The sequence below is a fragment of the Amblyomma maculatum genome, chromosome 8 (assembly GCF_055883805.1).
Source record: "Amblyomma maculatum isolate TAMU_Amacu chromosome 8, ASM5588380v1, whole genome shotgun sequence".
NCBI lineage: Eukaryota > Metazoa > Arthropoda > Arachnida > Ixodida > Ixodidae > Amblyomma > Amblyomma maculatum.
Genome location: NC_139351.1, coordinates 61,597,645 through 61,625,255, shown reverse-complemented (window position 1 = coordinate 61,625,255; position 27,611 = coordinate 61,597,645). Strand labels below are relative to the sequence as shown.

The window sequence follows — 27,611 nt, the reverse complement described above, 5'->3', positions numbered from 1 at the left end:
GGGCGCGTACAACAGAATAAAAGAAAAAGAAATTCTGTAGCGCAACGAAATTTGAGCAATCGACATTTTGGCAGATGAACAAAGCGGGGCTTTTCCAATGGCCTTCAAAGCTTACTAAGGGCTCAGTTACAGTGCTGTACATTGCTTCTTGCGGGTATCAACATACCGTACCTCTCTGTGTGTTCAGCTCCTGAACGTCACCAGTTCGGTGTACGACAAGGAGGTGCACGACCACACTGCGCCTGTGCCCGGGCTGTACCACACGCCCCTGGAGCACTACCTGCAGCACCTGGAGAAGCCGGTCGTCTTCAAGGTCGAGGAGCTGAAGGTGAGCACTAACAAATCTAGACAACCTCGCAAGATGTGAAAAGTAAAGTTGTTTGTTTTAAGATGGAAATCGGTTACAATTGAGCCTTACGATCCCGATGTATAGGCAAGCTACTCCGTGGCTACCCTAGCCTATTTCTACGGGCTGGTAAAGATGGAGACTTTTATCTTTCTCAGATGGCATTTAATACCTACTAAGAATCAAAAATTCTACGTGGTAATAAACTCATAAAAACTCATCTAATCGTACAGACTCTCATACGGTTCACATCATTGTCATAAAATATTGTACATAATTTATGATAATGTACAAGAACCTATGAGACCTTATGCAATTATATGTGACTTTTATGCGATCTTGTATGTGAATTGAGTGAGACTGTGTGAGAAAATGTGAGGTTATTGCCTCATACAATTTTTTCAGTATGGATATGTTGCGATAGCGCCTAAATCAATGAGAATGAGTGCGTTTGTGGAAGTGAAGGCGAAAATAGGAAACTGGTGATTAAGCGAGTAGCGAATGGCATCTACTCGAACGAAGATCCGCTTAGGGAGTCGACAAACAAGAGCCGCTAACGCAGTCGAGTCGTGCATAAAAGACACAGCTAAAGTATCTGATATTGTTTCCCCTCAAAACAAGAAGAAAAGGAAGACTTCGCATTATTCTTGCTGATAATACTTTCATCGTCCTAAAATTGACTTAAGCACAAAACTTTAAATATACGGGGCTAGTAAAAAGAGAGCGGTGCGAAATATTAAACGAAAAATGATGGAATACTGAAGAGGGTAATAAACTAGCGTGGCATACGTAAATTCTGCAGCGTCACCCTGAAAAGGGAAGCAAAATATTCTTCATGAAATCACTGCTGCACGTTGCTATATTTACCTTACACAGTAGTATGAAGCCTATATTTACGTACTACCAAGACGTTTGACCAATGCTAATAAACATTGGTGCTATTAGAATCAGATGTACGCATCAAAATGCAAATTATTCACGGCAGAAGACTGAATTATCCAAAAGCGGTTTTCTTTAGCCCTTAATTAGGCCAGGTTTTAAAAGGCGTTCATAAATATTTAGCTGTCACTGTGGGATGGGAGGCAATTAAGTCATACTAGCGAGGTAATCCTGATTATACAAAGTGGCGAAATTTATTCACAGGCCTATTTTTCACGGGTGGGTAAAATGCGCAATGATTTTTATTGGAAGAATGAAGCTCAGCGCCGGCATTCTCACCTAAACAGCTGCTGATAAATAATTTGTTCAACTGCACAGGTGGTGAGCCTCGAGGTTCCCGTTGATGTTCCCGAGCCAGTGGTGAACCTGTACCGTGGCCTTGCCACCGTGCTGTCGTTCAGCGAGCCACTCAGCACTCCCGTTCCCTTCAGCAAGGTTACTCCGGTCACCCCTGAGGACGAAGTTGTTGTGTACAAGGTCTTCGAGGTAAGCCACCGCGATGCTTCGTCAGCGCCGCAATATAATAACTCCAGAATGGGTTTTTGTGCCCGTTGCGTTTTGCATCTAGGTCGCCCAAAGTGCTTTGGTACCGCTACTATGATACATAAAAGATTAATGAAAGCGAACAACACACTCTTTCTAAGGGTAATGGTATCGTTTCATTTTTGTAGCACTGAGAATCTAGTAGCTAATGATTTCAGAATGTGAAGACAGAATTGAAACCTATTAAGTAAATGCCCTTTATTGACATCTCTGCACGTTTGATTAAATGGCCTAAATACAGACCGGCCTTGCATAATTGAAGCGCAAATCCGTTGTTGACTGCAAGCTATGTTTTTTGTTAGCATGCCATGCTCTATAGGTCGTTTGCCTACCCAGTCAGCAGACTTCAAATAGATCCAATTGCTTAGTATGTTCCCCCTATTTTTCGCAATGTTTGTTTTGTGGCTAAATGATCCCTGCTTCAACCCTCAGTACGCGAATAGGTAATTGCGGAAATATAAAGATGAGGACTTAGTAAAATGTACACATTGCCACGGATAGCTCGTTGACGCCCATTGCATTCGTCCACCACTTTAGCACGACCTGGTCGGTAACTGCGAGACCACGTACCACGTGCTGTCCGACGTGCACGACCTGAGCGTGCTGAACCTCACCAAGACCAAGAACTACCACAAGTGTCTCGGACACACCGCTGTGTTCCACCACGCTGACTACACCTACCAAGGATGCCCGCAGACCTGCCCTGTCCACAAGCCCGTCAAGGTCTACGATGCAGTTGAGCCCGAATTCTCTAACTACGTCGACCCCTATGGCGCTGGATGCCCGAAGGAGACCTTCGTGGTAAGATTCAGCCCGCGCTCTCAATGCCTTTTTCGTTCTATGGCGAAATTATAACCGAGCTTAAGGTTTACCACAAAGCAAATATGTACTGCTAATGTTCAGGCCTATGCAGCCTAAGAATGACGGTGAAGGAACGCCTCTGCACTTTAACGTTCGTTGCGCTAATGGATCAAAATGTCGTCTCCTCGATTACACAGGTTAGTAAATTGTTTTTAAACCGAGCAGGACACCTGTTCGGTTCAAAATAAATATTTATCAAGAAGATAAAGTTAGGCATGATTAAGCATCAATCAGGCAAAGGATAGGGAGGCTTTGGTAAATGCTGCTCGAAAATGCATCACATCAGCACCTTCAATTAAGTGATAAAATGTTGAAATATATCTAACCTCTCTCCATACATATGTTTCGTAGATTACATGAAATCATTTGATCAGTCCAAACCTCAACATTCTTGCAGGCATTACGTATCAGGGTGTCGGTGAGTCATACGGGAAAGCGCATAGAGGTTTACGTGGCTGCATGGATATCATAGCAGTCAATTCAGCAAGTAATAAAATCCTTATAACGAAGGCTGCTAGCTGAGAAGACACGACCCTTCCAGCGCTCTTCATCGCTTGCTTAGAGGAAAACTCAGAGACCAGAGGGTAACAGGGATAAAACGAATTAGTAACTTCATATTCAGTGATGACATAGCGTTCTTAAGTAACTAATACGAAGAATCAAACAATAATTCATAATAACCTAGACAGGACAAGCTGAACAAGAGGCATAACAAAGTTATGCAAAAAAACAATTGTTCAAGAGCTTTAGAAGGCAACATTAATGTAGGTGAAGTAGAGAGGAGCTGGAACAGGTAAAGGTTTATGTCGACTTAGTGCAGCTGTTGACGATATTCATAGTTCTAAAGTGGAATAACCAGAAGAATAACACTGGGGTGAAAGTACTCTCACAACATGCACGGCATCTTGCCACTCAAGAAAAGAAATATAACAATTGTATCTTATCAGTACTCGCAAATCGGGCAGGAACGCGGAAGCTAACGACGAGAGCTCAAATTGAATGTAATATAACGGAGACAGTTACGGAAGAAAAATTGGTATGCAGCATTAAGAGAAAGAACGCATGCAGAGCGGTAAAGTAAAAAAAAAATGAGTTGCTGACATTCTCTTCGTATTGAAGAAATGGCTTGCGATAGGCACGTGACGCGAAATCAACATAGCCGATGGTAGCTCAAGTTCACGGAACGAATTACTACGAAAAGCAATCGCAGCAGAAGATGGTGCAATTTGATGGGCGCATGAGTTTAAGATATTAACGAAGATGGTGTGGATACTGCTGGTAGATACAAGACCGATTAATTGGAAGGATAAAGGAGATGCTTTTGTGTGGCAATGAGGGCTGTCAGGCTGACGGTGAAGATTAAGCATGCATATAGACCAGAGATCACCTCGCGTCTCCTCGGCTTTCCTACCCAAGCTCTCCAGCACAGCTTAATCTTTAGGGTTCCCTGATGGCTCCTCTGGTTTATCGTACGCGGTCGCTGAGCATCGCCCGGATGATGCTCACTAAAATATTCCCCTGTTTCATTTCTGCACCCTGCAGAAGAACGACCTCGGTGACTCGTTCCTGAGCGTGAAGTACAACGTGAGCCTCTACGGAGAGTATGGTCTGCTGGAAGGCGTGAAGGCCGTTGACAAGAAGGTGCTCGTCTCCGGAAAGCAGCAGCTTGTTGCCACCTCTGTGTGAGTAACAGAAGATTCTTTGGAATATGGCGCTAATTAGATTGTCACCAACGGCTAAGGTGAATAAAGCATCGCTATATTGTACATTGATTCCCCAAAGTGCAAGGTATTATTTAGCGCACAGGTCATCATGAGGCATCAGTGCATTATACTTCGTTAGTAATGATCTCAGAAAAAATGAAGCCCATGGTCTCTGTAAAAGCCAATATTGCAGTCGATATGACGTAATATAAGCAGAAAAAAGATTTCATAGAAAATTTAGATGCATCAGAAACGCCATTCAATTCCTATTTTTACTTTCTTCGATGCTGTGTAGGTCAGGAAGTTATATTATAACACGTCTCAAAGCGACTTCGCCTGTGAGAGAAGCTGTACTGTAAAGATCGGGATTAATGCCTATCGCTAACGTTTATTTATGTGCAATAACATCGAATAATCCATGGGCGCCTCGAGTTTTCGTCGGAACACATAAACGTTGTAAACTCTTCCAGACGGAACAATAGTATAAATTGTATTCAGCCTATAAAGATAACATTTTGGAGAAACGCATAAAGCAAAGATAACAAAAACGTCCAGTGAAGGACACCCCATGAATAGATCCCAAAATACTTTCAGAAAGGTTCAAAAACCCTTTTGTCTTTTTTGCTTTGCATGCCGCTAGCCTGACCCTGGAGTACCTGTTCAAGACGCCCGCAACCGAAGTCTCGCTGGAGACTGAGCTGCCTGTCAAGACGTACACCAACCTCACCTATGCCTACCCCAAGCAGCACTACGTTGCCCACGGACCCGCCCTTGAGCTGGAACACCTCAGCCTGTACGGCCCTGTTGACCGCAAGGAAGCCACGGTCGCCGTGCGCGTGCTGGTTTCCAGGCTGGCTGAACTGGTCGCACTCGACGACCTGGAGGTGAAGGACGACTACGCCGACCTTGTCGTCCAGCTTCTGACCGTGGTGAACGCTCTTACTGAGGAAGACCTCTACGAGCTTCTTAAGACCGTGGTGCCGCTCGAGAAGGTCCACCTGGTTAGCGAGAAGGAATACTTGGAAAGGTCAGTCTGAAGTGTGGATTTAAACAGAGTACAGCTTCATAATTTGCTTACCATTCCTTCAAAGTGAGTGGACCGATTGAAGACATAAATTTTAGAAGGAGCTACGTTTTATGTGAGGACTTTGAGCAAATTTAATGTCCAGCTTAAAGTTCGCTACTGGTTATGTGTGAGGATTTCCATACTCGAGCTGTTCCCGGGGCATGTCTCAAAGATAGTTTTAGGGAAGTTTCGCATTTATTATCTAGACTGAAGAGATCGAAAAACAGAAGTTGCTAAGCGATATCACGCTGGACAAGTGCAAACCAATTCCTTAGTCAAATGAAAACAGCAATGATAAAAAGATAGTGCGAAGTGTTCAGAAAGAAATGTAACACACGATAAAGATGGCGGTTAGAAAAGATGACCATTGCAAAGGTCAGCACGATCGCTTCTTTCCAAACAAACCTGAGAAGCCATTCAGAGCTGGTAACGGAAGTCATTCCACAAAACTTGTTGAACAAATTTTGGAGCCTTCCTCTGAAACTATCAAAGAATATAAAACGAATAGTTTTCCTGTGGAATCTATAAAAAAGAAATGGTGCCAAGGAACAGCATCGTGAACGTGTATTACATTATTTACCTACAAAATATTATTACCTTACCTGCAGAATGTTTGTTCATGCCGATGTTCTATTTAAGAACACCTCCTTGAATTATCTGCAGTTGCGGAAACATAGCCAGACTCCGGGGAATGTTATATGAACACCCCCAAATTGTTCCGTTATAGGAAGCTTCTTCTGGACGCCCTCAGCCTGGGTGGCACTGAGGCAACTGCCAAGACTGTCCTGACCCTGCTCGAGGAAGACAAGCTGACCCTTGTGGAATCTGTGCATGTCCTCACCACTCTCCAGACCTCCCTCGTCAGGCCCACGCCCTACGTTCTTGACAAGCTTCTGGTAGGTAATCCACATCTTGACTAAAGGCTTCAGAGCGGGAGTTTATTTCCTCGGAATATACTTCGGTCTTTGCATGCACTTGTAGGCTCTGTAATGTAATCTTTTGTCACCAGGAAATGAAGTATATTTAGCCTTGTACACAGATGCAGCGTGATGTCATGAAGGGTGCTTTCAGCTCCATCAAGGAAACAGCTTCTTTTCTCAGGGGGAACCAGTAGCATAGAATTTAGATCCAAAATCGTCATTGAAGTCGTTTTATGGACCTTTCATGGCTAGTGTCGAACTTGAGCATAATATCAATTAATGAAATGGATAACAGGAAACATGAACGCGTAAACGTGGCATCAAAATGGCACAATAAAAAGCAGTTTCTTAGTACGCAAAGATCATAAAAATTGTTTTAAGATTGCTAGCTTGAAAATACCGATCTATTTGGTAAGCCAGATGCGTCCGTCAGCGAACAATCTGGCTGAATCAAGACGCCCAACTATCTTTCCTTTCATGTCCCCATACAATATTTAAGTGAGGACGAATGATGTAATGCGGTCAAAACACGCTCACTCTGGCTGCTAATCAACAAAATAACTGAAAAAAACAACAACTTCAGCTTTGATGTAAGCGAAAATGTAGTCCGAGAACTTTCATTTGAAGAAACAGAACAGCCTGTTTATATGCGCAATTTTGTCCTTTGGCTAATTGTTACACTCACCTTTACTCCAATATGCCATGTTTCACACAGCTAATCTTTACTCTCCGCATTACAGGACCTCTGCGTGAGCGACAAGTTTGTTGAGAAGCGCCTTCTCTTCTCTTCTTCCTGCCTGGCCCTCGCTAAGACCGTGAGCAAGCACTGCACCACTCATGTCAAGCTCCCTGTCACCAACGAATTCAGGAGGAACACCATGATCAAGAACATCATGAAGATCCGCTCCCACCAGTACTCGTCGGAGGAGGTCGATGAGGAGGTCCCTGAGTACAAGGAACTGCCCCAGTACGACACCAACCTGTCCTGCTCTCTGGAGGAGTACGAGAAGTACGTGAAGGTAAGAAATGAGGAATTGATTATTATTTCAACGCTCAGTGAACATTTCATAAGTAGATTTGGTTATATTTGATGCACTAAACTGTTGCGCAATTACGCCTTTACCTTTCTGGCTAGCTGGCTAGCAAGGGTTTTCGGATGAAGTTTATTCTAGACGCAAAGTACGACTGAATATGCCTTAATACATTATTTAGCAAAAAAGCGTCGCTGACAGTTGGAAAATAAACAGTATCTCTCTATTTAAAGTTAAACCACTATATTTAACCTAATACAAGGTATCAAACCAATATTGATGTTCAGTCGCACGGAGAAGATTTCGTCCCTCACAGCAGAGAGCCGCAAAAATAACTATATAAACGGCGAATACATAAATGAAGAAAGTGTTACATACAACTAAAATAGACCAAACAAGAATGGTTAATATCACTGTCTTATATTCGCAAGAAAAAAAAAGTACACTAGGCGTTATAGAGAGGGTAGGTTGTTGTGCTCCTAGTTCATTTTCGAAGCTTGCTTTCCTCAGAAATTTCCGTGTATTAAGGTGCCTGTGCCATTTTATTCTAACAAAGAACGCGTACCGTACGCGGACTAAGTATTTTAGATGATTTTAGCTGGGAAACCAGCCTGACTGTAAAGCGGAATCTCGAAGCCTGCCCGTACCTATGGAATAAATGCTGATTTTTAGAAGCCCGTAAATCACACCATGAAGCTGGTACCTCGTGTTTGAGACTTGGCACCCAAAGGATGATGTTGATGGAGTTGTGAAATCCTCTGAAGAATGCGAATATTTTTCAACTAATGTAGCTTAAGAAGGTACTAATTTTATTGCTCCTTTAAATTAGATGTTGAAACTAAATTCTCTGTGTGGCAGAATTCTGCTTGCCCAGAGTCCTAACTGCCTTGCGAATGTTTGATCTGCTACCTTAAGTAGTGTAACTAAATTTTTTCACGTCACTCCAGTTATTACAAGATCTGTTAGGATGACAAAGCTAATTCTAACACCATCTCAATTGCGCAGTGACTAGGATGCCGTGCTAAGTTCTCATTTTGCCATTTTGCCATCTTTTAGGCCGTTGTGGAGAAGTTGGAGCAGTCCAAGGAATTCCACGTGGTGACCGTTCTTCAGCACACCCTTAGCAAGCTCCAGCACCCGCTGGCCCTTAAGACTCTGCTTCCCCTGGTTCTCGGCAAGCACCCGCTTTGCAAGCTCACCCTGGACACCGAAGACGAGTCTGAGGCCTGCCAGTACCTGCGTTTGGTCACTCTGACCTCCCTGAAGCACAGCGTGCTCCATTACCCCGCCGTTGTGAGTTGTGTGTTTGTGTGGAACAGCATACCGTAGTAGTGACACTTCAGCACTTTAGCAAGGGGATATGCGCAAAACGCTTAAAAATCAGTGCGTACTTGCCCTGCAAGTAGCTGCAGTGCTATCAGTCTATGGTGGCGTTGGCCACGATGCATTTTTTACGCTCAAATGAGCCTTTGAATGAAAAGCAGCAGAAAACAAGGCTAGAATTGTTTACCCAAATATATAGGCCTAAAACAGAGAGACCTCCCACTAAGAAAGGGCTGCGTGCACGAAAGAGCTCAGAATGTCGCGGAAAAAGTTCGGGCACAAATTGTCACTGCTGTCCCGAAAAGAGCTAGAATGCTGTTCTCGGGAAGCATGGAAGTATAATATTGATCTTTGGGAAGCTGTTTATGAGCTGCCTTACAAGCTTTTCATATATAAATTCAGATACATGAGCGTCCGAATATAACACTATAACACCTAACGCCTGCTGAGTGACTTCAAATGATGCTTCAATGTTCTGCACATTTTGTTCTTGGTAAAAACGTCTGATCGCTGTTATGTAAGGTGTAATGCTTCAAATGGGGATTTAATCAAACGGCCGTTCTTTCTGGGTGCTATTCACTAATATTTGCTCAGTAATAGTCAAGGCTACTGTGATAATATAAACCTAGGGAAGTATGTCAGGTGGTAGAACCAAATCTAGTCTCTTTTTATTGTAGGCGTTCACCTTGCATAGCTGCAGATGAAGCGTCCTCTTGTTGACGACATACGGCACTACAACCAGTCGCGATCTTTTTCCACTGGCAGGTACAGCCCGTGCTTCAGACCGTCTATTTCGACAAGGACGAGGACTACGAGCTGCGTAGCGTGGCCCTGTCCCTTCTGCTGCTGTCTCAGCCTCCGGAGCCCGTGCTTGCGCGCGTTGTGCTCGAGCTGCCGCGTGAGAAGGACCTGCATGTGAAGTCCTACACCTACCACGCACTGGTCGCCTTCTCCAACCACACCCTGCCCTGCTACAGGCCCGTGTGAGTGCCGTGCAGAGAATGCGCATAGATGCCCTTGTCGGTGCAGTCATCTCCAAAACCCTAATTGAGCATAATCCACAACAAAAGGTGTTTGCCATAGACCTCTAATTTGCGCTGCCCGACAGCACCTGCTGACATCTCATTTCCTTACTTCTTCAATAACACCCTCTAACGTTGCTGCTCTGACGTCAATTCCTTCCATCACTCGAATGTCTTGGGGTGTATTCTTTAATCCTGAAAGACCATCATCTACATTCATTTCGCACACATCATGCCTATTTCATCACATTCATCTAGACATCAATTATTTATTCGAATCAGGGTCTCAGGGTTTTCACTTAGAAGCGGGTATGAATATAGGAGACATTGTCAGAGACAGAGGTGATGTAAATGACTTGGAGAAAGCGCTGCTCTTTTGCGCACGCAAGCCTTCTACAATCATCTTTCGGAATTGATTGATACTTTAAACAAACACTCGTTATCTTCGCAAAATATATCTGCACGTCCATGTTATCAAGCTGCTAATGAACACATCATGCCTAAACAGCAACAGCGACCAAACTATAGCTGTTCAGTGCTGCTTCGTTTCTGCTGGCCTTATGTTAGCGAGGGGCAGCCGCTGACGAAAGGACACTCAATTCTTACAGTGCCTACAGCCTGAAGAAGCTGCTGCCTGCTCTTACACCCAAGACGCTCGGATTCTTCCAGTACTCCAGGTTCCACTACGTCACCGCCTACTCCGGTACGTGATCTGCATAAACTTTCAGAGTACGTGTCAGTCAGTCAGTATTTTTTTATTTGCAGGAAATCACTCCTTCCTGCGGGTGGCAGAGACAAAAGGCATGATTACCTGACGAGGTCTCTGCCCCCGTAACAAACTAAGCAGTCTAAAGCAGTACATCAGAAAGTTGGTACAATACGTAAATGTGAACATAAAAGCCGAGGAAAAAAATATTAATAATAAAAAAATATACCCGCATACATTCATGCAGCATGGCTCTATTCTTTCAACCACTATGGACTGGGGCGGCTTAATTCGATTTCATTATTTACGTTGAACATTAGCTCATGCCACACAAACGTAGAAAACGTTCATATTGGCATAAAGAAAACAGATTTATCAGCGGTACTGTACATTGTCAACCGAAAACTAAAGTTTATTCTTGAGTAGGAGAAATCTGACAGTGTTCAGACGGATAATACTAGCTGTCACGCAAAGACATCACAGAACTGTCACATTGTGATAGGAAAGGTAGATATATGCAGGCAAGTATAATGAATACAATGTGCTAAAAATAGGAATTATAGCCACATCGTGTCAGCGGGAAAGTAAACATTTGGCGCGTGTTTAGTGACCTTAATGAAGAGAACGTCTCTTTAACCATAGTACTGATGACCAGGAAGACACGCTTGTATATTTGCTGAGCGATTGCTGTTCATTTGTGTGTCTTGTGTGCCACCTCACTGTCAATCCTTTGACCCGCAGAGGAGACTGGCTACGGCCTCCAGGGATACTATAGCGTGGTGAAGGGCAACACCTCCCTCGTTCCTCGCAGTCTTTTCTATGGCGTCGATTTCGTCAAGGGCCCCTACAGCTCTCCTCTCCTTGAAGTGCGTATAGTACCTTGCTTATTCACCTTGCATATTGCTGATGTTATCTGGACCTCACAATAATTGCAGCAATTCACTTAGCATTCACACTTAAGTAAGCAGTCTCATGTTAGGAAGTTGTTTTGAGATAACTAGAAAAAGTTAGCGGTCTCTAAATGTCCATAAAGCAGCCCCATAAAGCAGCGGTACCATTGCCATTCCAATAGGGCATAGAATAGTGCAAACGGGAATTCCATTTGAGAACTGATTCCAGAATTACCATCTCGAACCGTTCCAAAAGTACTCGACTGCTAAATTACGGCACTAAAACCACGATCACTAAAACAATATAAGGTTCACCTTAGGAAACATTCCTTAGGAAACATTTTCCACCCAATTCATTCTGAAGAAAATCTGAAAACATTTGTGTGAACGCATGGTGGTTCTTCAGAGAGCAGTGACAGTGTAATAAGAGGATCTAGGCCGAAGTCTATGCATCTTGTGAGCGCTTCCATATATATATATATATATATATATGTATATGTATATATACCGCACAGCAGTCCTATGACACCTGCATATTTGAGCACGCCGTGCACCCATGATTAGCGCCTAAGCTTCATCGTATATTCTGAGCTCGAATGGACAAGAGAGCAGGTAATTTAGAAACTAATATTTATTCTACCTCCAGTTTTTACACCAACGGCACTTCTGTCTTTTTGCTTCTAACAAATTGGTTAGGTTGCCGTGAGCACCAAGGGTCTCCAGCACGTTTTCAAGCTGCTCCTCAGTGAGGAAGGCCCCGTGTCTCTGCTGGCTGACGCCTTCCAGAGGGTTCGCCGCAGTCTGCGCATGAATATCCGCGACACCTACGAGCCGCTGACCACTCTTCTCGACACTCTCGACCAGCAGGTAAGCCAAATGAAGCTCACAGCTCGCACTAGGAATCTTCAGAAGGAACTCCGCAAGACGTGTGAGGCTGTTTTGCTAGATGAAAAGGAAGCATAACACAAAATTAAGCGGGATGAAATACATAAGAAGGGGAAGAAAAGACCGCGTGTTTCACGAACGGCAGTTTTACATATGTGCACACAAAGCTGAGTGGGCGGCGAAAGTTCACAAACACAGCTAATGGAGGTATAGCATAAAGGCTATGGCATTTGAAGCATTGGCATTATGCTAATCATTTTATTTCCAATAACGAGGATAGGGTGCACATTTCTACCCATTATTCAGTCATGGTAAAACGTTCGCAAGAGGACTAAGTCGCGGTACTGCTTCTCTCTGTAGTTCAACTTCGACACCAAGACTGTCGTTGAGGAACCCAAGCTCGTGTTGGACACTACCTTCCTCGGAACCGACCTGTTCCTGCCGGTTGACAAGTACTTCGTCAAGGAGCTGCTCACCAAGGGTAAGCTTTTATTTGCGACGCTCAGCCCTTCGGGCTTTTTGCGCACCATCCCGCTCTTCTCTCTCCGCTGCTTTTGACGCTGGATGAAATCTGAACTCACTACAGAGGTCATGGTAGTAAAAGAAATAAATATCGCAATTACTTCTTTTCTTATAAAAATAAAAAAAGTCATGCTTAGGCAGAGGCCATGTCCTTCTGCGACGCAAATAATAGGGCCTTCGTTGACTTCCTAGGAAGGTACAATTTGTTTTGTATGATAGTAACGTTTATATAAATGCTTAACTTTCGCTAAGTGCACCGTTTGAACCCTAATGAATTATGTTTATATAAACGAATGACACAATTACGAGGGCCTGTTTGGGTAGAAACGTTTACCTTTTTTGAGAGTAAGCAAAACATTACAAATTCAGTTATAATCAGCAGTACATTACGTTGCGAGAACCAAGTATAAAATAGAAGCGCAGTATTCAAAGGCGACATTCGTTTGCGCAGCAACTTCTGGATAATTAAGATGCGTTTGTGCGTATGTTGATGTCATTCACCTAAAAGCTCCCACGTGCAGAAAAATATCATTTCACTTTCAGCCCAGCTTGCACCGAGATAGTATACAGCAATCGAAAACCGATGAACTTCATTTTTAGTATTTAGGAGGCAATTTTGAATACTGTACAGGACTTTATGGCGGAAAAAGTCTAAGCTTACAATATGTAGCAAAAATGTGTTCGTGAAAGTTTTCCACCACTCACAACGGGCGATTGCGACTGCCATCAATAAGCCATGATGTGCGGTTTTTGAAATATACATGAGGAAATTGCAAGCCTTCGCCGAGTGGTATTTGCGAATATATTCATTGTTATGGTACCGCAAAGCATTACGCGAAAAAGTTGCGTTTAAAAACTCTCGTCCAGACCTATGTCAAAATTTATTCAGTTTGAGTGGTTGCTTTAGAAGCTGCCATTATTTCGACCTAAGTCACACAGCTTTCGCTCGTCAGGCCAAAAGGATGAACATGATGTTAAGGTATTCGCGTTTCTTCAAATAGCTATGAGTGCGCGTGTCTTTGGTACACGCTATACCTAAAGTTAGCCTAGCTTGACTGAAGCTGTGGCTACGAGGTTTTGTTGTTAACGATATTTAAGTTGGAGCATTGGGGAATGTCGCAATGCTGCCCACTACTCAGCTTGCGCTGATGTGACGGATTTGGGGGCGTTCTTGCAGGTGCCGAATTCGTGAAGGAGAAGTGGGTGCACCCCGTGAACGCCCGCTATGTGCAGCTGCGTCTGCCCTTCACCTACCGTAAGATGGTCCCCACCGTGGTCGGCTACCCTGTTGCTCTGACCACTCGCTACCCCACCGTCGTGTCCCTGTCGCTCAAGGACTTCAAGGTTCGCTACCAGCCGAACCCTACGACTCTTGTGCCCAGCGTTTTGGCCGTCTCCGCTCTGGTTCAGCCTACGTGAGTGTTCAGTGCTTCGCGAAACTTTTCTTAAGTAGCTCACTCTTTATCCGGCTTCTCTAATGATATGACCGGTTAAATCGTGAAAACTGTTCTAATATTAATTGTTTGCAGTGATGCAGCTAGGAGAAATAAATGTAGTTAACCCCAAATGCATTGCTTCGTTTACGGGGAGGAGATTCAACGCGAGGCCATGCGAAAATGATATGGAGGTTTAATATGATATTCCCAAATGAATGTTTTATACTACTTCTATTTTAGGGCGCTTATGTACCGCTTGTAAATACTTATACACTCAATGACCTCTACAAATTCACACTGCCAATTATTGTGCGCACCATAAAAGACAAGAACGATGACATATATTAAACAAGGCTAGAATTTTCAAAAATGTTTCAAACAAACCGTATAGTTAGTAAATGAGATGCGTTCTTAATAAGCGGTTTTCTTGGTTGATGGAAGCAGAAATGTCCTTATTCAAGCTCTTTTTTCGCCGTGTTGGTCGTTTCTTGGCCGCCGTTATTTTCTTATCTAACGCTAAAGCTGCTGTTTTCAACTTGTTTGCCGACAGTGTGTACAGCACCGCCGTGTCGTCCGCCGTGACCGTGACTCCGTTCACCAAGCTGGTGGCTGGTGTTCGCGTGATGGAGAAGACTCGCTTCACCCACCCTCATGATCTGGCTCTGCAGTTCTCCGGCGTGAACCACACCGTGTCGTTCACGTTCCGCCCGCGCTTCACCAAGGTGTTCACGCACGAGACCAAGACCATGACCTACACGACCCCGGCCTTCTTCTTCACCGCCCCGCAGCGCTCGGTGATGGCCAGCATGTCCGTTCTTGCCACTCAGTCCAAGCCTTTCTTGTACAAGAAGCTCCTGGGCCACAAATATGTCGGCGTCGGCCTCGAGGTCACTGGCGTCACCAGCTCGCCCGAAGTCAACCCTCTTTACCTGGTAAACAAGCCCAAGAAGTTCTTCAAGAGCCTTGTCGAGACCGTCCTGAACCCGTGGTCCGTCTCCAGGAAGTGGGAGGCCCGCGTGGTCCGCAACCCGGTGCACCCTGTCGATGAGGTCAGTACACATCCACAGTGATGCTTCACACTTGGAGAGAAGACAGCCATGCTTAAGTATTTCATTTACTCTTTAGCTTTGAAAATAATTGTTTATAACTGTACATATCTGGAATCAGTCGTGCGTAAAGTTAGTAACCCATGTTTTTCATTAAAAGTAGAATCATCTACTACCAGAAACTATTTGTGTTCAGAAGTTTCGCAGCCAACTGGATTCAGCTTCAGATTTCAACCCTGACTCGAGACATAAATAAATGCATGGGAAATTATATGCAACAAATGTTTAATGCAGTTGAAGAAGTGAGTTTCAGGTAGAGATTTTGTAAAAGAACTTTCCTCTCGAGATAGGCCAGAGAGAGAGAAAGAGAATAAACTTTATTTATACAAAGTAATTACGCGGATGGTTCACCCAGGTCCAGGAAACCACTGGTGAATACGGCCCTCCAGGCTAAAACAACATGGAGCGCAAAGAGAAATTTTGCAGCAAAAATAATAAGACAGGACCTTAGGTTTTCCTGGCTTGGGTGAATTGATTAGTTAATACTAACGCTGTTGACAGAGTATGAACCATATCTGACAGAACTTGCAAAAGTTTTACTCCCTTTATTGTTTTTTTCGACCACAGTACAAACTGTCTTTCCGCTGGACCACCACCATGAACGGCACCGACCCCGCTGATTACGTGAAGGAAGTCAAGCCCATGTACCGCACGTTTGCTCACTACCCGACTGTTCGCCACACCTACCCCGAGGACCTGAAGACCCCGGTCTACGAGGAGCTTTTCGAGAAGGCCACCGGAGAACTGCCGTCTGAGCTCCTCCACCATGAAGTCCTGCACAAGGTTGTGGACACCGTTCAGGTGACCTCCTACCCCAAGGCTGAGAACGTGAAGCCGCTGCTGCAGAATGTTACCAACACCACCTACGCGTACGGAGTTGAATTCGTTGTTTCTGCTCTGGGTCCCCTGGTGCCTAAGGCTGTCTACGGTCACTTTGTGTACGGAACCAGCTTCGACAAGACTCTCAAGCTGTACCAGCTCTACGTCAACAAGGTCGACAGCGAGTACGAGGTAAGGTATTTTGTAATTCGTCTATTTCACTAGTGACTTGGGCGTCCTAATATAAAAGTGCCTAATTTCTCCATGCAGTAATGTCAAAACTGATCAGAGGCAGACTGAGTATTGGTTGTCAATGTTAATTTGAAAACGGGGGATCTTAAACAATTGATGTTCTTAACAAAAATGAAATAATCCATACGTTGTTTTAGATGACGCAGCAATGTACGACATCATTATTCGATTAAAAAGTTATCATGAAAAGTATTCTTTACCAACAAGTAAAAGAGCTCTATAATACCCGTATCCTAATATAAAAACTTGCTGCAAACAAGTTCGCATTAAATTTTATTCGTTGAACGATGCTTGTTGCACCGAGAACATGTCACATTAACGAAGTACGCTGTATTGCTCCCAGACAACAGTCTGTACTAAAACACTGGGCGATTCGTCGCTATGGCTAAAGCCCTGCCAGAGGTGAAATTCCAATTGTGTCCGAAAGAAAGATGGTATCAAGCTTTTTGTGGAAATACGTGTGCAGAATTAACTTGTTATTGATAATATTCTTCAATTGCAGACTACTGTGAGCTCCGCCCTGCTAAAGTCGCCCAAGCCCAGCCCATTCAAGACTTACGCTGAGGACAAACAGGATCTGTACCTGTATGGTACTACCGTCGCTGAGGTCTACACCCCGAAGTACGGTCCCCTCAAGTACACTTTTGAGGTACGGCATAAGGATGACAAGAGCCGACAAAACATGTGCCTGGCGTAGTTGTGTTGGCACCAAGCATCTAGACACGGTGTTTTGGGATGCCGACTTTGGGTATGAGTGAAGAGGGAGGGAATAACACTTAACGTTTAAACCGAGCAAAAAGGCCGTAAATAGGACGTTTGCGGCAGGATTGGGTAGTAACTTACCGGACTTGATGTTGATTTCTGGGGATAAAATTATTCAAAATGCAAGATGTCGGTTTAGCAATGGAAGCTTCGTCGTCGATAGGGCCACCGTCACAACGACTTATGCTTTTTCAGCCTCAGCTACTGCGCTTAAGAGCGTCCTTACAAATTGCGCACGTTTGCCGAATGAGAGGTGACAGTAAATAAGGTGCTATATCCCTTGCATCAGAGTGGTGAGTCAGTTCCGCTGGGTTGGAATAAAACCACTGCCTTCTGCTAGAGGCCTTTGAAGGATGTGTTCAATTTATTCAAGCCCCATACGCCGACAGCAAGAGCATAGCAATTCAATATTCTGTTCTTAGCAGTACTACTTTTCGTAGACCCCAGTCGCGTAGATGCCGTCGTAACGAGCCAGTATTGAAGTTTTGTGTAAATATAATTCGTCGTTTTACTTTTCAAAGAAATGACTGCTGTGATTTAGATTGCCACAAATATCTCTACTTTCTATGCAGCTTGAAGCCACTCCCAGTGAGAAGCAGTTGTTGGAGTCACCCCTTCTGCTCATTGTGAGTATGCAGTCATCTTCGTTCATTCATTTATGAAGTCAAATCAGTGTACCAGGATCGGTGCATTTTATCCCAAGAAAAAAACTACAAAGAGTCAATTATTACAACGAGTCAATTACTTGTAACAAAATGCCCTTACAAGCGCCTGAGTGGTACTAGGATAAATGCAAAACTCTCATCGCAGCCATATTGTACGTTTTCTTATTTTGTGGCAGGGTAGTAGATCGTCAGGAGTGAAAATCTATGTGCAATATGCATGAAGGCATCTAGTTTGACGTTTTGATAATATTAAAATTGTCCCGTAGGCTGGAGCCTTCTCTCTCCGCCCCTCCGCGGTTGTTTAGTTGTTAAGGCACTCGACCGCTGTACGCTAACCGATGTATGGATGACATTAGTGTGAGTTTGGCGTAGGATACCAGCTCATGACGTGGAAAGTTCAAGGTTTGCCTAGATTTTCAGGCTTTCAAAAGCCAAGCAAAAAAGGTTAATGTGAACACAACATTCTCTTTACCTATAATTTGATGGTTACGTCATTATAGTGGACGTACGCCTAAAAAGAGTACAGAATTCGTGAATGAAAAGCACGTAAAGACATCACATTGTTGATATACTTTCAAGAGGCAGTTGCCGCCTGTGGTCAAAGAAAAGAAGAGATAACAGGAAGCAGGAAGTTTTTCTTCAGTGAGGCAGTATGGTTTCGCTTTACGTGCCAGAAGTCCCTAAAATTCATTTTTTACAAAACCCTACAGCCTTCGAATCGCGCGGACCACTATCTGCACTTGTGCTGTTTACAACGTTCATAAAAGATGTTGCTCACAATTGTTGCAGCTATATTGTTGTTCACAATCGTCCCAAAACGTAGCTTGTAGCAGTGCCGAAGCTTCAGTAAATATTCTGCCTGCCCAGATAATTTAGTGAGCCCTTTTGACGGCTCCCTTCGAATGTGTAAAATTCGTCAGTCGATTATTGTTTCGTATATATACTTTTTAAAATATTTACCGGCGGCAGATAGAAGTACTTGATTCTCCTCTTATCACCATAAGGTGTTTCGTTTTTCTAATCAGCTACCAATCTCTAAATGTACCATTAGTACATCAATAAGGTTTTTAGGGAGCACGAGGTGAGGTATTTCATGACTCGCCTATTGCACCCATGACGTTGGTCGTTCTGATTAAAAAAATTCCTTGTTTCCCTTATTTGTCAACAGTCCTTGCTTACTAGAACAACTAATCAGTCAAAAGAAAATTGCACATAGTGTTCTTGGAGGGACTATAGACAACCTGGAATTTGGGATAAGCGTGCACTGCACAGAGCTAGGCGCTAACTGTGGAGGGACGCCGCAGGGGGGGCGCTTAGATGTAACTTTTGCTACCATATTTTTTTTTTGCTTCAACCTTAACCTTCACTGCCCAACCACCAAACGTCCCAAACAATAGCTGGCTGTAGAGCAATATAGGCGCAGTAGGCACCTCCTGCATGTTGCCCCTTCGAAAACATAAATTCTCCAAAGGGTTGCACTTTTCGCAATAGGGCTTATTGTAATTTAATGCTGCTTCTAGGAGGCAACTGCCAAGCGTCAGCACAAGAAGCGTCCCTACCACCAGCCTCCCCACATGAGCCGTCTTCAGGCGTACGATACGTCAAAGCACTACAAGAAATGGGAGCTTCCAGAAATCTCTGCCTACAGCGTGCCTTATACCGTACTGCCGTGGTACTACACCCAGTGCAAGGAAGACACCGAGGCTGGCCTGCAACTGGTCAGCTATGCCTGCAAGAAGGTCCGCTGGCACGAGCACCGCCTTGACAAGTTCGTCCTTAAGGTCACCCTGCCTACTCAGGTAAAGTTGAGCCATCTGCTGTTTCTTAATGCTCTGTTTCGTAATGTTGAATTTAGCTGACAAGAGTCGGTTTTGGCAACACGTCCGATGACTTTGTGAAATGTTCTACGTGATGATTCCTCAGACGCGGACTCTTTGTGATTGGTCTGGAATGCTTGACGAGGAGGTCAACTCCATTTTGCTCTTCAGCAATTTTTTACTGCGTAAACAACACATTGGGGCATAGCGTGAATGGTCTTAAGTAACAGAAAATATTTTAGTTAGATTCTCGTAGATTTCAAATCAGTCAAATATTAGTACGTTCTTCTAGCTCTAGCTTCCATTCATGTGTGATGGAATACGTATGCACAAATTCTACCTCTCACTGCATTTTACTCGTTCGAGTGCATTAAATAAAACATGAATGGAGTTGGCAAGGGAATACTTTTGTGCACCCAAAAAATGAGAGTATTCAAACCAGAACACGTTGCGTTCAATGTGCTTATGTAAAATCTTGAGTGTACAGCAGCCTGTACCTCTTATAGGCAAGCAATCTGTCATTAAGAGAAATTACTTTGTGAAATGCATAATAAAGAACCTATATTCATTGCCACTTCGAGAGATGCTTTATAAAGCCTAATTCAATTTCATTAGGACTACCCTGAAAGTGAAAAATGTTACCTCTTTACCAGCACAAAATTATTAGCTTATTGCTCGCCAAAATAGCCGAAGACTAAATTATATGAAAGTTATATGTAATTGTTACTCATCTAAGAACCTAACTTTTTAAGGGTAATGAAAAAAATGTTAACATAAAAGAGGACAATGCAAATTCTTTCATAATAAATTTTAGAGATATAAATTTAAGAAAGAAATGGGAAGTACGGTCTGCTACAGGAAAACACTTGACGTAATGATATAATATTCGATACCACGGAAAAGCAAGAAGGGTATGGCTCTTATGCCGGTGGTGGATAACGATAAGGGAACTAGCTGGGCAATTTTGTTGGAATGTGTTCGGAGTTAGAGCGGCCTCAGTTAGCGCAGGATCGATTTATTGGAATGATACATATTTTCCTTTGAAGTGACCCTAGTCAGACTACTTCAGCTGATGATGTTCATCTTATTATTACACTACTCTGAGAAACCATGCAAGATGACATTATGATTTTATAATTTGTACCTGGCAGGTTTCTAGCCTCGTTTTGAACGCAACTCACAAGCTTTACCAGACCGCCAAGGTCTTCCTCTACGACAAGGCAACCACCGAGTATGTGCCGAGCCCTGTTGTTACCGAAGGCCAGTTCCAGGTGGAGGCTGTGCTCGAGGACCTCTACACCGGAGTGACTACGGCCAACGTGACCGTGCACACACCCCACTATGAGAAGGTCACCTTCACCCGCCTTCCCTGGCACAAGGCCCTGAGGCCCACTACCGCTTTCGACATGACTACTCAGCTCCTCGGTGTTTTGAGGAAAGGATACCCGCTCCGTGAGTATCAAGCCATGCGGAAGCTATCTTCTTTCGCAGCCGTAATTTTGATTCATAAACCTCAAGATTAAGAACGGGTGACGTTGAAGCACGTCCGTTCAACTCGGCATTATAAATTGATCTTCAGCTGTTTAAAAGACCTCAAGTTGTCTCCTAGGGTAAAAGAAAGCATTCTTTGGCTGAGTGGGGACAGTTCTTCTTAGGTTCAAGACGCGAAAACAAGCACGAATACAAGTAAGGTAACGAATTTTCGTACCGCTCACAACTGCTTTACTAGTAGGTAATGCGGACAACATAAATATATATCTTTTCTACACGCAAGGACCACCATCATGAATTGTGGTTGATTTATACCATACAGGCGAAACAGTTCCCGATATTCTGCGGATATATCGAGCTGTCAAGGAAGTACTTGCTTGATTTCTTTGCGATAAAAAAAATGCAATAATGAAATTTCTAGCTTAGGGAATTTACTTTTTGAAAGAATCCGCATGCCATAAAAGCATGGCTAAAAAGAGCATAAGGAGCAAGACCTTTCATATTTCGTCCAACTTTGTCGCTCTTTATTTTGCTTAGCTTTTCTATCGTGCTCTCTGAGTAGCTCAATAGCGCTCAGTAAAGACGGTTTTAGGGACCAACTGGCAGTTAGGGAGCAAATATGTTCGCAAACGCATTTTAGCATAGCGCGTAATATTATTTTAGCCCCGTTTGGAGGAGAAGCCAAGAGCTATGAAGCACATAATGCTTGAAATAGGAAGAAATGAAGAAAGCAGACAGTCGGTTTATACTCTCTGTCTTCTTTTTCAGGCTATATGGTAACTTGAAACACATATTATAACAGGAACACACGTTTTGTAGTGTCAAAACCTTGCTTTAAAATGTTCCAGGAAGTATTTAAGTGATTGTTAGAACAAGAACGTTTTTTTTAAATGCCTCTTCGAAGTACATACTTCCTTGGAGCTCTAGCCAGCAGTTTAATTATTCAGAAATCTCTTCCTTCTCGTAAAAAAATGATAATTGCACTGTGTGTTCACGCCATTGTGTTTTGGCGTGGTTTAACTTGCTCTTCTTGCTCTGCGCAGCGACTTGCCTGGTCAGCCCGTATTACCTTAAGACCTTCGACAACGTTACCTTCCCCCTGGAAACCCTGAAGAAGCAGGTTCCGCACGTTCTGGTGCGCCACGCTGTCGATGAACCTGAATTCCTTGTACTTCTGCAGCAGGAGAGTGAGGATGTCCAGGTGAGGAGATAAGCTTTACCAAAACGGTTGTATATTTTGCACACAACACTTGCTACGCATAGCGTTGTATTTTGAAGCGGGCATATGAAAGACATCTCTTCAGTATGCGTTATAAGGTGACAAACTCCTGAGACTCATGGTGGGCTCGAACTCATTGTGGGCTTAAACACTAGAAACTGGTTTATATGTGCTTACAATAGGTAAATATTAAGCGACACCGCAAAGAGAAAAGAAAATGCACAATAAGAGAGCATTGATAAAATTCGAGAACTTGCACACTCAGAAGTGACTATTTTGCTGCGTAGACCCTCCAGGTTGTCCTGAAGAACCAGACGCTGTTCAAGCTCCTGCCGCCTAAGGACCAGACCTCGTACGAAGTTGAAGTGAACGGCACCCTCCTCACCGTGGAGCCGCTGAAGTCACACGTGCTGCAGTACTACCACAACTTTAGCTCGCAAGTGCTCCTTTACGTCACTACCCACCACGACGCCGCCCCAACTCTGTGGCTCAAGGTCCGCGACTCTGGCCTGCTCGTCGCCTACAACGGAAGCAGCGTGCTTGTCAAGGTATGCATGTGACACAACTAAAGAAGGATAGTGTTTCAGCAATAGTCCGTCTTGAGATCTGCATTCATGGGGATAAATAATAAAATGCAGGACTATAATTTTAGCTTTTATTCGTCAGTAATATTTTTAATGCTATTGGGGCCAGGTTGTGGGAGAAGTTAATATCGCGTCAACAGTGACTCGTTGTTATGACTGGCATTGCCTATATCATTTAAGCAAGAATGGAGGTTCCAGCATGGGGCATTCTGGTTTGGTCAATTCGCCCTCTGTGAACCGCTTTTCCATGATGACATATTGAATGGCTGGTGCTCGACTTGGCGCAGGTCTCTCGTCCGAAGTACACGGGTACTCTCGTCGGTCTGTGCGGTGACAACAACAAGGAATACCAGGACGAGTACGTCACTCCTGAGAAGTGCGTGGTCACCGAAGTCGAAGACTTCCTTAACTCTTACTCCCTGGAGCCCGAAAAGGTGTTGAAGGGACAGCTCTTCTGCCCCGTCGGCGTAACTCCCAAGGTCGGTACACCCTACAGCAGCGGCCCCTACAAGAAGATCAGCAAGATTCTCGGCAAGATCCGCGGATCCAAGCACCACAAGGTGCCCCAGGAGTCTGGTACGTATGCAGTGTAAACAGGTGCGGCTAATGTTATAAAATAACATACGCGATCACCAGAATCACTTACAGTGACAGTTGCAGCTATGTCCGTCACGTTAGACGAACAGCTTTGCAAAAAGTTTGGGGGGGGGGGGGGGACTACGTTTTATTAAGGCGAAATCCTTTATTGCCTCATCGTTGGAGTCAGCGAAAGTGTCTCGCTTTTGCGGCGGCTCTGATTGGTCGAGACGGGATGACGTCATGGAGGTCTCGACCAATCACAGAGAACCAGCACAGTATGCGCGAATGCGTGCCTTATATAGCCATATGCCAATCAATGATCGATTACTAATCATTAACTAATAAGTAAATAAAAAGCTATTGCTAATTGATAATCATTAATTATTATTACTGAAGACTAAATAATCGAATAATTATTACTACTAATTAGTGATGGCTGTATTAGTTATACTAATTAATGTCGCGCATCCGGTAAAATCAACCACACAACAGTAAACGTACAACTGCGAAGATACAAGGAGCGCGATCTCGTCGTTGTCAAGTAGAATTCACTGAATAAATGTACTCGATAAATGTGAGAGTAGTCGCTCGCTTTAATCTTAGTAGCATTAATCGCTACATACGCATCAGTCGCGTAGCAGAATGCAACACTCAGGCTTTCGCCTTTCATCACTTTAGTCGCCAAAGTGTCCTCGAATTTTTTTTTCAGCTATATTTGATTGCTTTACTGAAATATTTCGATAGACAAAGGGTCAGTAATGTGTAAACCGACAATTGTGTCGATGTAGATATCAGATGGATAGTTTCTTGATGAGATTTACTTGAAAAGTTAGCAAATATCCGTAGCACATAACGTTGTCTAAACTGCATGGTCAGGAATGACGTTTTTTCTACTCTGATCCTCCGAATTGCCCATAGAGCTTTAATGTTGTCTAAAATAACGAACTCGGCCGCTTACTATACAATAAAATGGGTTCTGCCTGGACGGATACATTGCAGTTTGCTTGACACATTTTGTAAATGAACAAGTGCTGATATGTTCCTATTTTCTTTACATCTTCCTCTAGAGCCGTACGGCCTCGCCACCCCCGAATGCCTTACGGAGCGCCGCAAGGTCATCTACGAATCCGGCAAGATCTGCTTGAGCATTAAGAAGGTTACCGCCTGCGTGCGCGGCTGCAAGCCCAGCTCGACTGAGAAGAAGGAGATTGAATTCATCTGTCTCAACCAGGACACGCCCAAGCTGAAGAAGATGCTCAAGGACGCTCAGAGCAAGCGTGTGCTCGACATGCCGCTCATGGACATTCCCACCGTCTTGAAGACTGTCGACATCCCCGTCGACTGCATCCCCAAGGAATGAAAGTCGTAATGTTTGCCGCGACTACTCCCATTCGTAGCCTGTAGAAAATAAAATTTGTTTGTCACTTTGCTTCTTCAGAATTTGTATTTATTTCTATTACTGAACGACCGCAACTAGTTTCACACAATTCGTAACCGAGAACGCACAGTAGCGGTTGCTCAGAGGCTTTTGTGCCTCCTCGCATAAGGGGAATTCAGTGTTCGGTAGCCGTTGCTACTGACGGCCCGCCTGTATTACTTTGACTGCTTGATTCTCGCCTTCTATGGGCGTGTGGATTGTTTCACTACACGAAAAATTTACGCCCTAATTCTGTTTTATGCCCTAGAACGTACACTGGAGGTAACCTCAGAGTAACCTCAATTTCAAAAAAACGTCGCAGCTCATACTAAACCAGGCAGGTGTTACGCTCGCGTTTCCAATCATATTCATTCTACTGATTCCATGATCATCTACACAGCTGCATCCCTAACAATGTCGGCGGCTGACTCGAGAGATAGCAACAGCAAGGTAGTGACACATACCCTCGGTTCTTACATACATCCTCTTTCTACAGCAACTCTAGAGATCGGACCAGTAGTTGTCAGTAATCAATACCTATCGCAGACACAACCGAACACTTAAGAATATTGCATACACACTGATTCAATAGAGGCTATACGCGCCGTTCATACGGGTCGCACTCACAAAGAACTACAGGATTATCTACACAAGCCTCTTGCCAAACTACGTCCCAACACTGTCGATGAGGGGGATTCCCGGTCACGCTGGAAATCCAGACATTGAGGTAGCGCATCGCTTTGCTTGCGAAATTCAGCACCGGGCGCCTGGTGTTCCTTGGCCTTATCCAACCAAGTGGGACGCTATTCTTGGCTACAAAAAAGGAATCAATCTTCACTATGACAACAGAGAAACTCTCCGTACACTTCCTCCGGATAAATCACTCACTACCACGCAAAGAGGCAAATACGCATTCTTGCACGCACAGAAATCAACACACACCTTACTTCTACACGATCGTTTTCGTACCACATCAGACATTTTGCGGTAATGCCCAAGTTGTCCTGAGCTTTATGCTAACTTAAAACACTGCATGTTTTCCTGCCCTGTTGCAATTCAGTCACCTTTATTTCAACACCCATCTCCTCCAACGTGGCGGGCTTGGTTAGACTCTGACCAACTAAACGACTAGCTGGCCTTAGTGACATTGGTCCAGGACCCTTTCGACACTTAATATTGCATTTCAAAAAAAAATTATCCTCCTTCTCCTTTCTTGGAGCTACAACTGTTGCTGCTGATTGCCGCTCTGCTGTCCGAAATTTTACAAAAATTTTAAGAGCTTTAGTCTACTCATGATCAGATTATTACTGACGCTACGACTAACTGAAATAGCATAATGTCCTCTGCTCTCCGTGCACATAATGCCCACTTGTGTGTGCTCAAAGACGAGCACAGAAAGGAAAACGATGGCAGTGTTCCCAGTACCGCAGTATACTAAGGAGCTGAAAAAAAAAAAAAGCTGACTTGAAGATAGTGTGCACAAAACACTAAACCTAAAAAAACTCTGTATACGTTGACAGTGATCTGAGCATTTCCTGTGGAGAGCTTTGCGACAAACAGCCCTCACCGTATGCGTTCAGTGGTAGACAAGAGTTAGCTGTTTATGTTTCTGGAGGGCTAACGAGTGCAAAAGAGATACGTGGGAAAGACCGCGCGTGGCTGCGCGAACACAGCAGCAACGTTGGTAATTTCTCTCAATGATTGTTTTGCCACTTTTTCCAAAAAGTGCCGCGGCCATGTGCAATTTCTACATCAGTGGCATATCACAGAGAAATGTCGATATCGTCCAACTCGCGCGATCACTGAAACTTAAAACTTCCACTCTTATTAAGTGAGCACGCGAGTTCATCATCGCTTCATTCATAAAAAAAGGCGCTTGCCTGTTTTAACGCAACTATACAAATAGGCACGTCTTTCTCGTGGCGGCCCCTACTCTTGTGCATGAAGATGTGAGGCGGTGTTATTTGAATAACTCAGGCGGATGTAGACCTCACCCTTGTCTGTATTTCCCTGCCCCGTAGTTTCAGGAGTTTACAATTTGTCGTTCATTCACCGGTCTGAAAAAGCCGATTAAATTCTAATTCCTCTACAGCAAAAGGGTGCATCACTCAGCGGCAAACGGGTTAAATTCCGTTTACGAAGCGAACGAATCCTCGCAGCAACTGCGCGGCTGCTGAGACGAACCAAGCCTGGGATCTTGGCAACTCACCTTTAGGCAATAAAAAGAGAAAACTTCGGTAGCAAAGCAGCTAAGTGAAGTAGCAGACCGAAACACGGGAACCGGCTGGGGGCAGTAAAATGTGCAGACACACCTTTTACGGAACGGGGCTAACGCATTTAGTGCCTCGTTTGAACGTGGCTAGCAAATCTTTAGACTACGGGGCAGCTGCCTAGGCATCTTGGGGTTTTATGAATCCAACATAAGTTCCTAGCCTACATACATTTTTCGTTTGTGTCAAAGAATGCAGAATGCAGTGCCCCTTTTCTGTCAAGAAGAAAGCAGAGTAAAGTTTAAGAGTAACATGAATAAATGTTAGATGTTCGGTGTTATGCTCCATCTAATGATCTTTTTTCGGCTGTCAATGTTGAAATTCAGTTATTGCTTTATAGCTACTAAGAAAATTTACGTGTGTGGCCTGCCCCAATGGCGAAGTGGTGCAGGTTATGTATGCGGGATCAAATACCAGCCGCTGCGGCAGCTTTTTAA

General features: G+C 44.0%; 1 protein-coding gene across 1 annotated transcript in view; it reads left to right on the top strand.

Moving 5' to 3' along the window:
- Positions 1–24,916, top strand: part of LOC146181260 (vitellogenin-4-like) — a 28,040-nt gene extending 3,124 nt beyond the window's left edge. The window contains exons 3-26 of the mRNA XM_084575743.1: positions 188–328; positions 1,604–1,771; positions 2,366–2,629; positions 4,232–4,371; positions 5,033–5,419; positions 6,186–6,354; positions 7,119–7,397; positions 8,466–8,702; positions 9,498–9,715; positions 10,363–10,457; positions 11,202–11,326; positions 12,047–12,217; positions 12,596–12,716; positions 13,935–14,172; positions 14,744–15,242; positions 15,867–16,310; positions 16,873–17,019; positions 17,705–17,758; positions 19,318–19,596; positions 20,766–21,066; positions 22,149–22,306; positions 22,612–22,872; positions 23,196–23,484; positions 24,555–24,916. Coding sequence (XP_084431869.1) covers positions 188–328; positions 1,604–1,771; positions 2,366–2,629; positions 4,232–4,371; positions 5,033–5,419; positions 6,186–6,354; positions 7,119–7,397; positions 8,466–8,702; positions 9,498–9,715; positions 10,363–10,457; positions 11,202–11,326; positions 12,047–12,217; positions 12,596–12,716; positions 13,935–14,172; positions 14,744–15,242; positions 15,867–16,310; positions 16,873–17,019; positions 17,705–17,758; positions 19,318–19,596; positions 20,766–21,066; positions 22,149–22,306; positions 22,612–22,872; positions 23,196–23,484; positions 24,555–24,847 — 5,478 coding nt within the window. The 3' untranslated portion in view covers positions 24,848–24,916. The remainder of the gene's footprint in view (positions 1–187; positions 329–1,603; positions 1,772–2,365; positions 2,630–4,231; positions 4,372–5,032; positions 5,420–6,185; positions 6,355–7,118; positions 7,398–8,465; positions 8,703–9,497; positions 9,716–10,362; positions 10,458–11,201; positions 11,327–12,046; positions 12,218–12,595; positions 12,717–13,934; positions 14,173–14,743; positions 15,243–15,866; positions 16,311–16,872; positions 17,020–17,704; positions 17,759–19,317; positions 19,597–20,765; positions 21,067–22,148; positions 22,307–22,611; positions 22,873–23,195; positions 23,485–24,554) is intronic.
- The last annotated feature ends 2,695 nt before the right edge of the window (positions 24,917–27,611 follow it).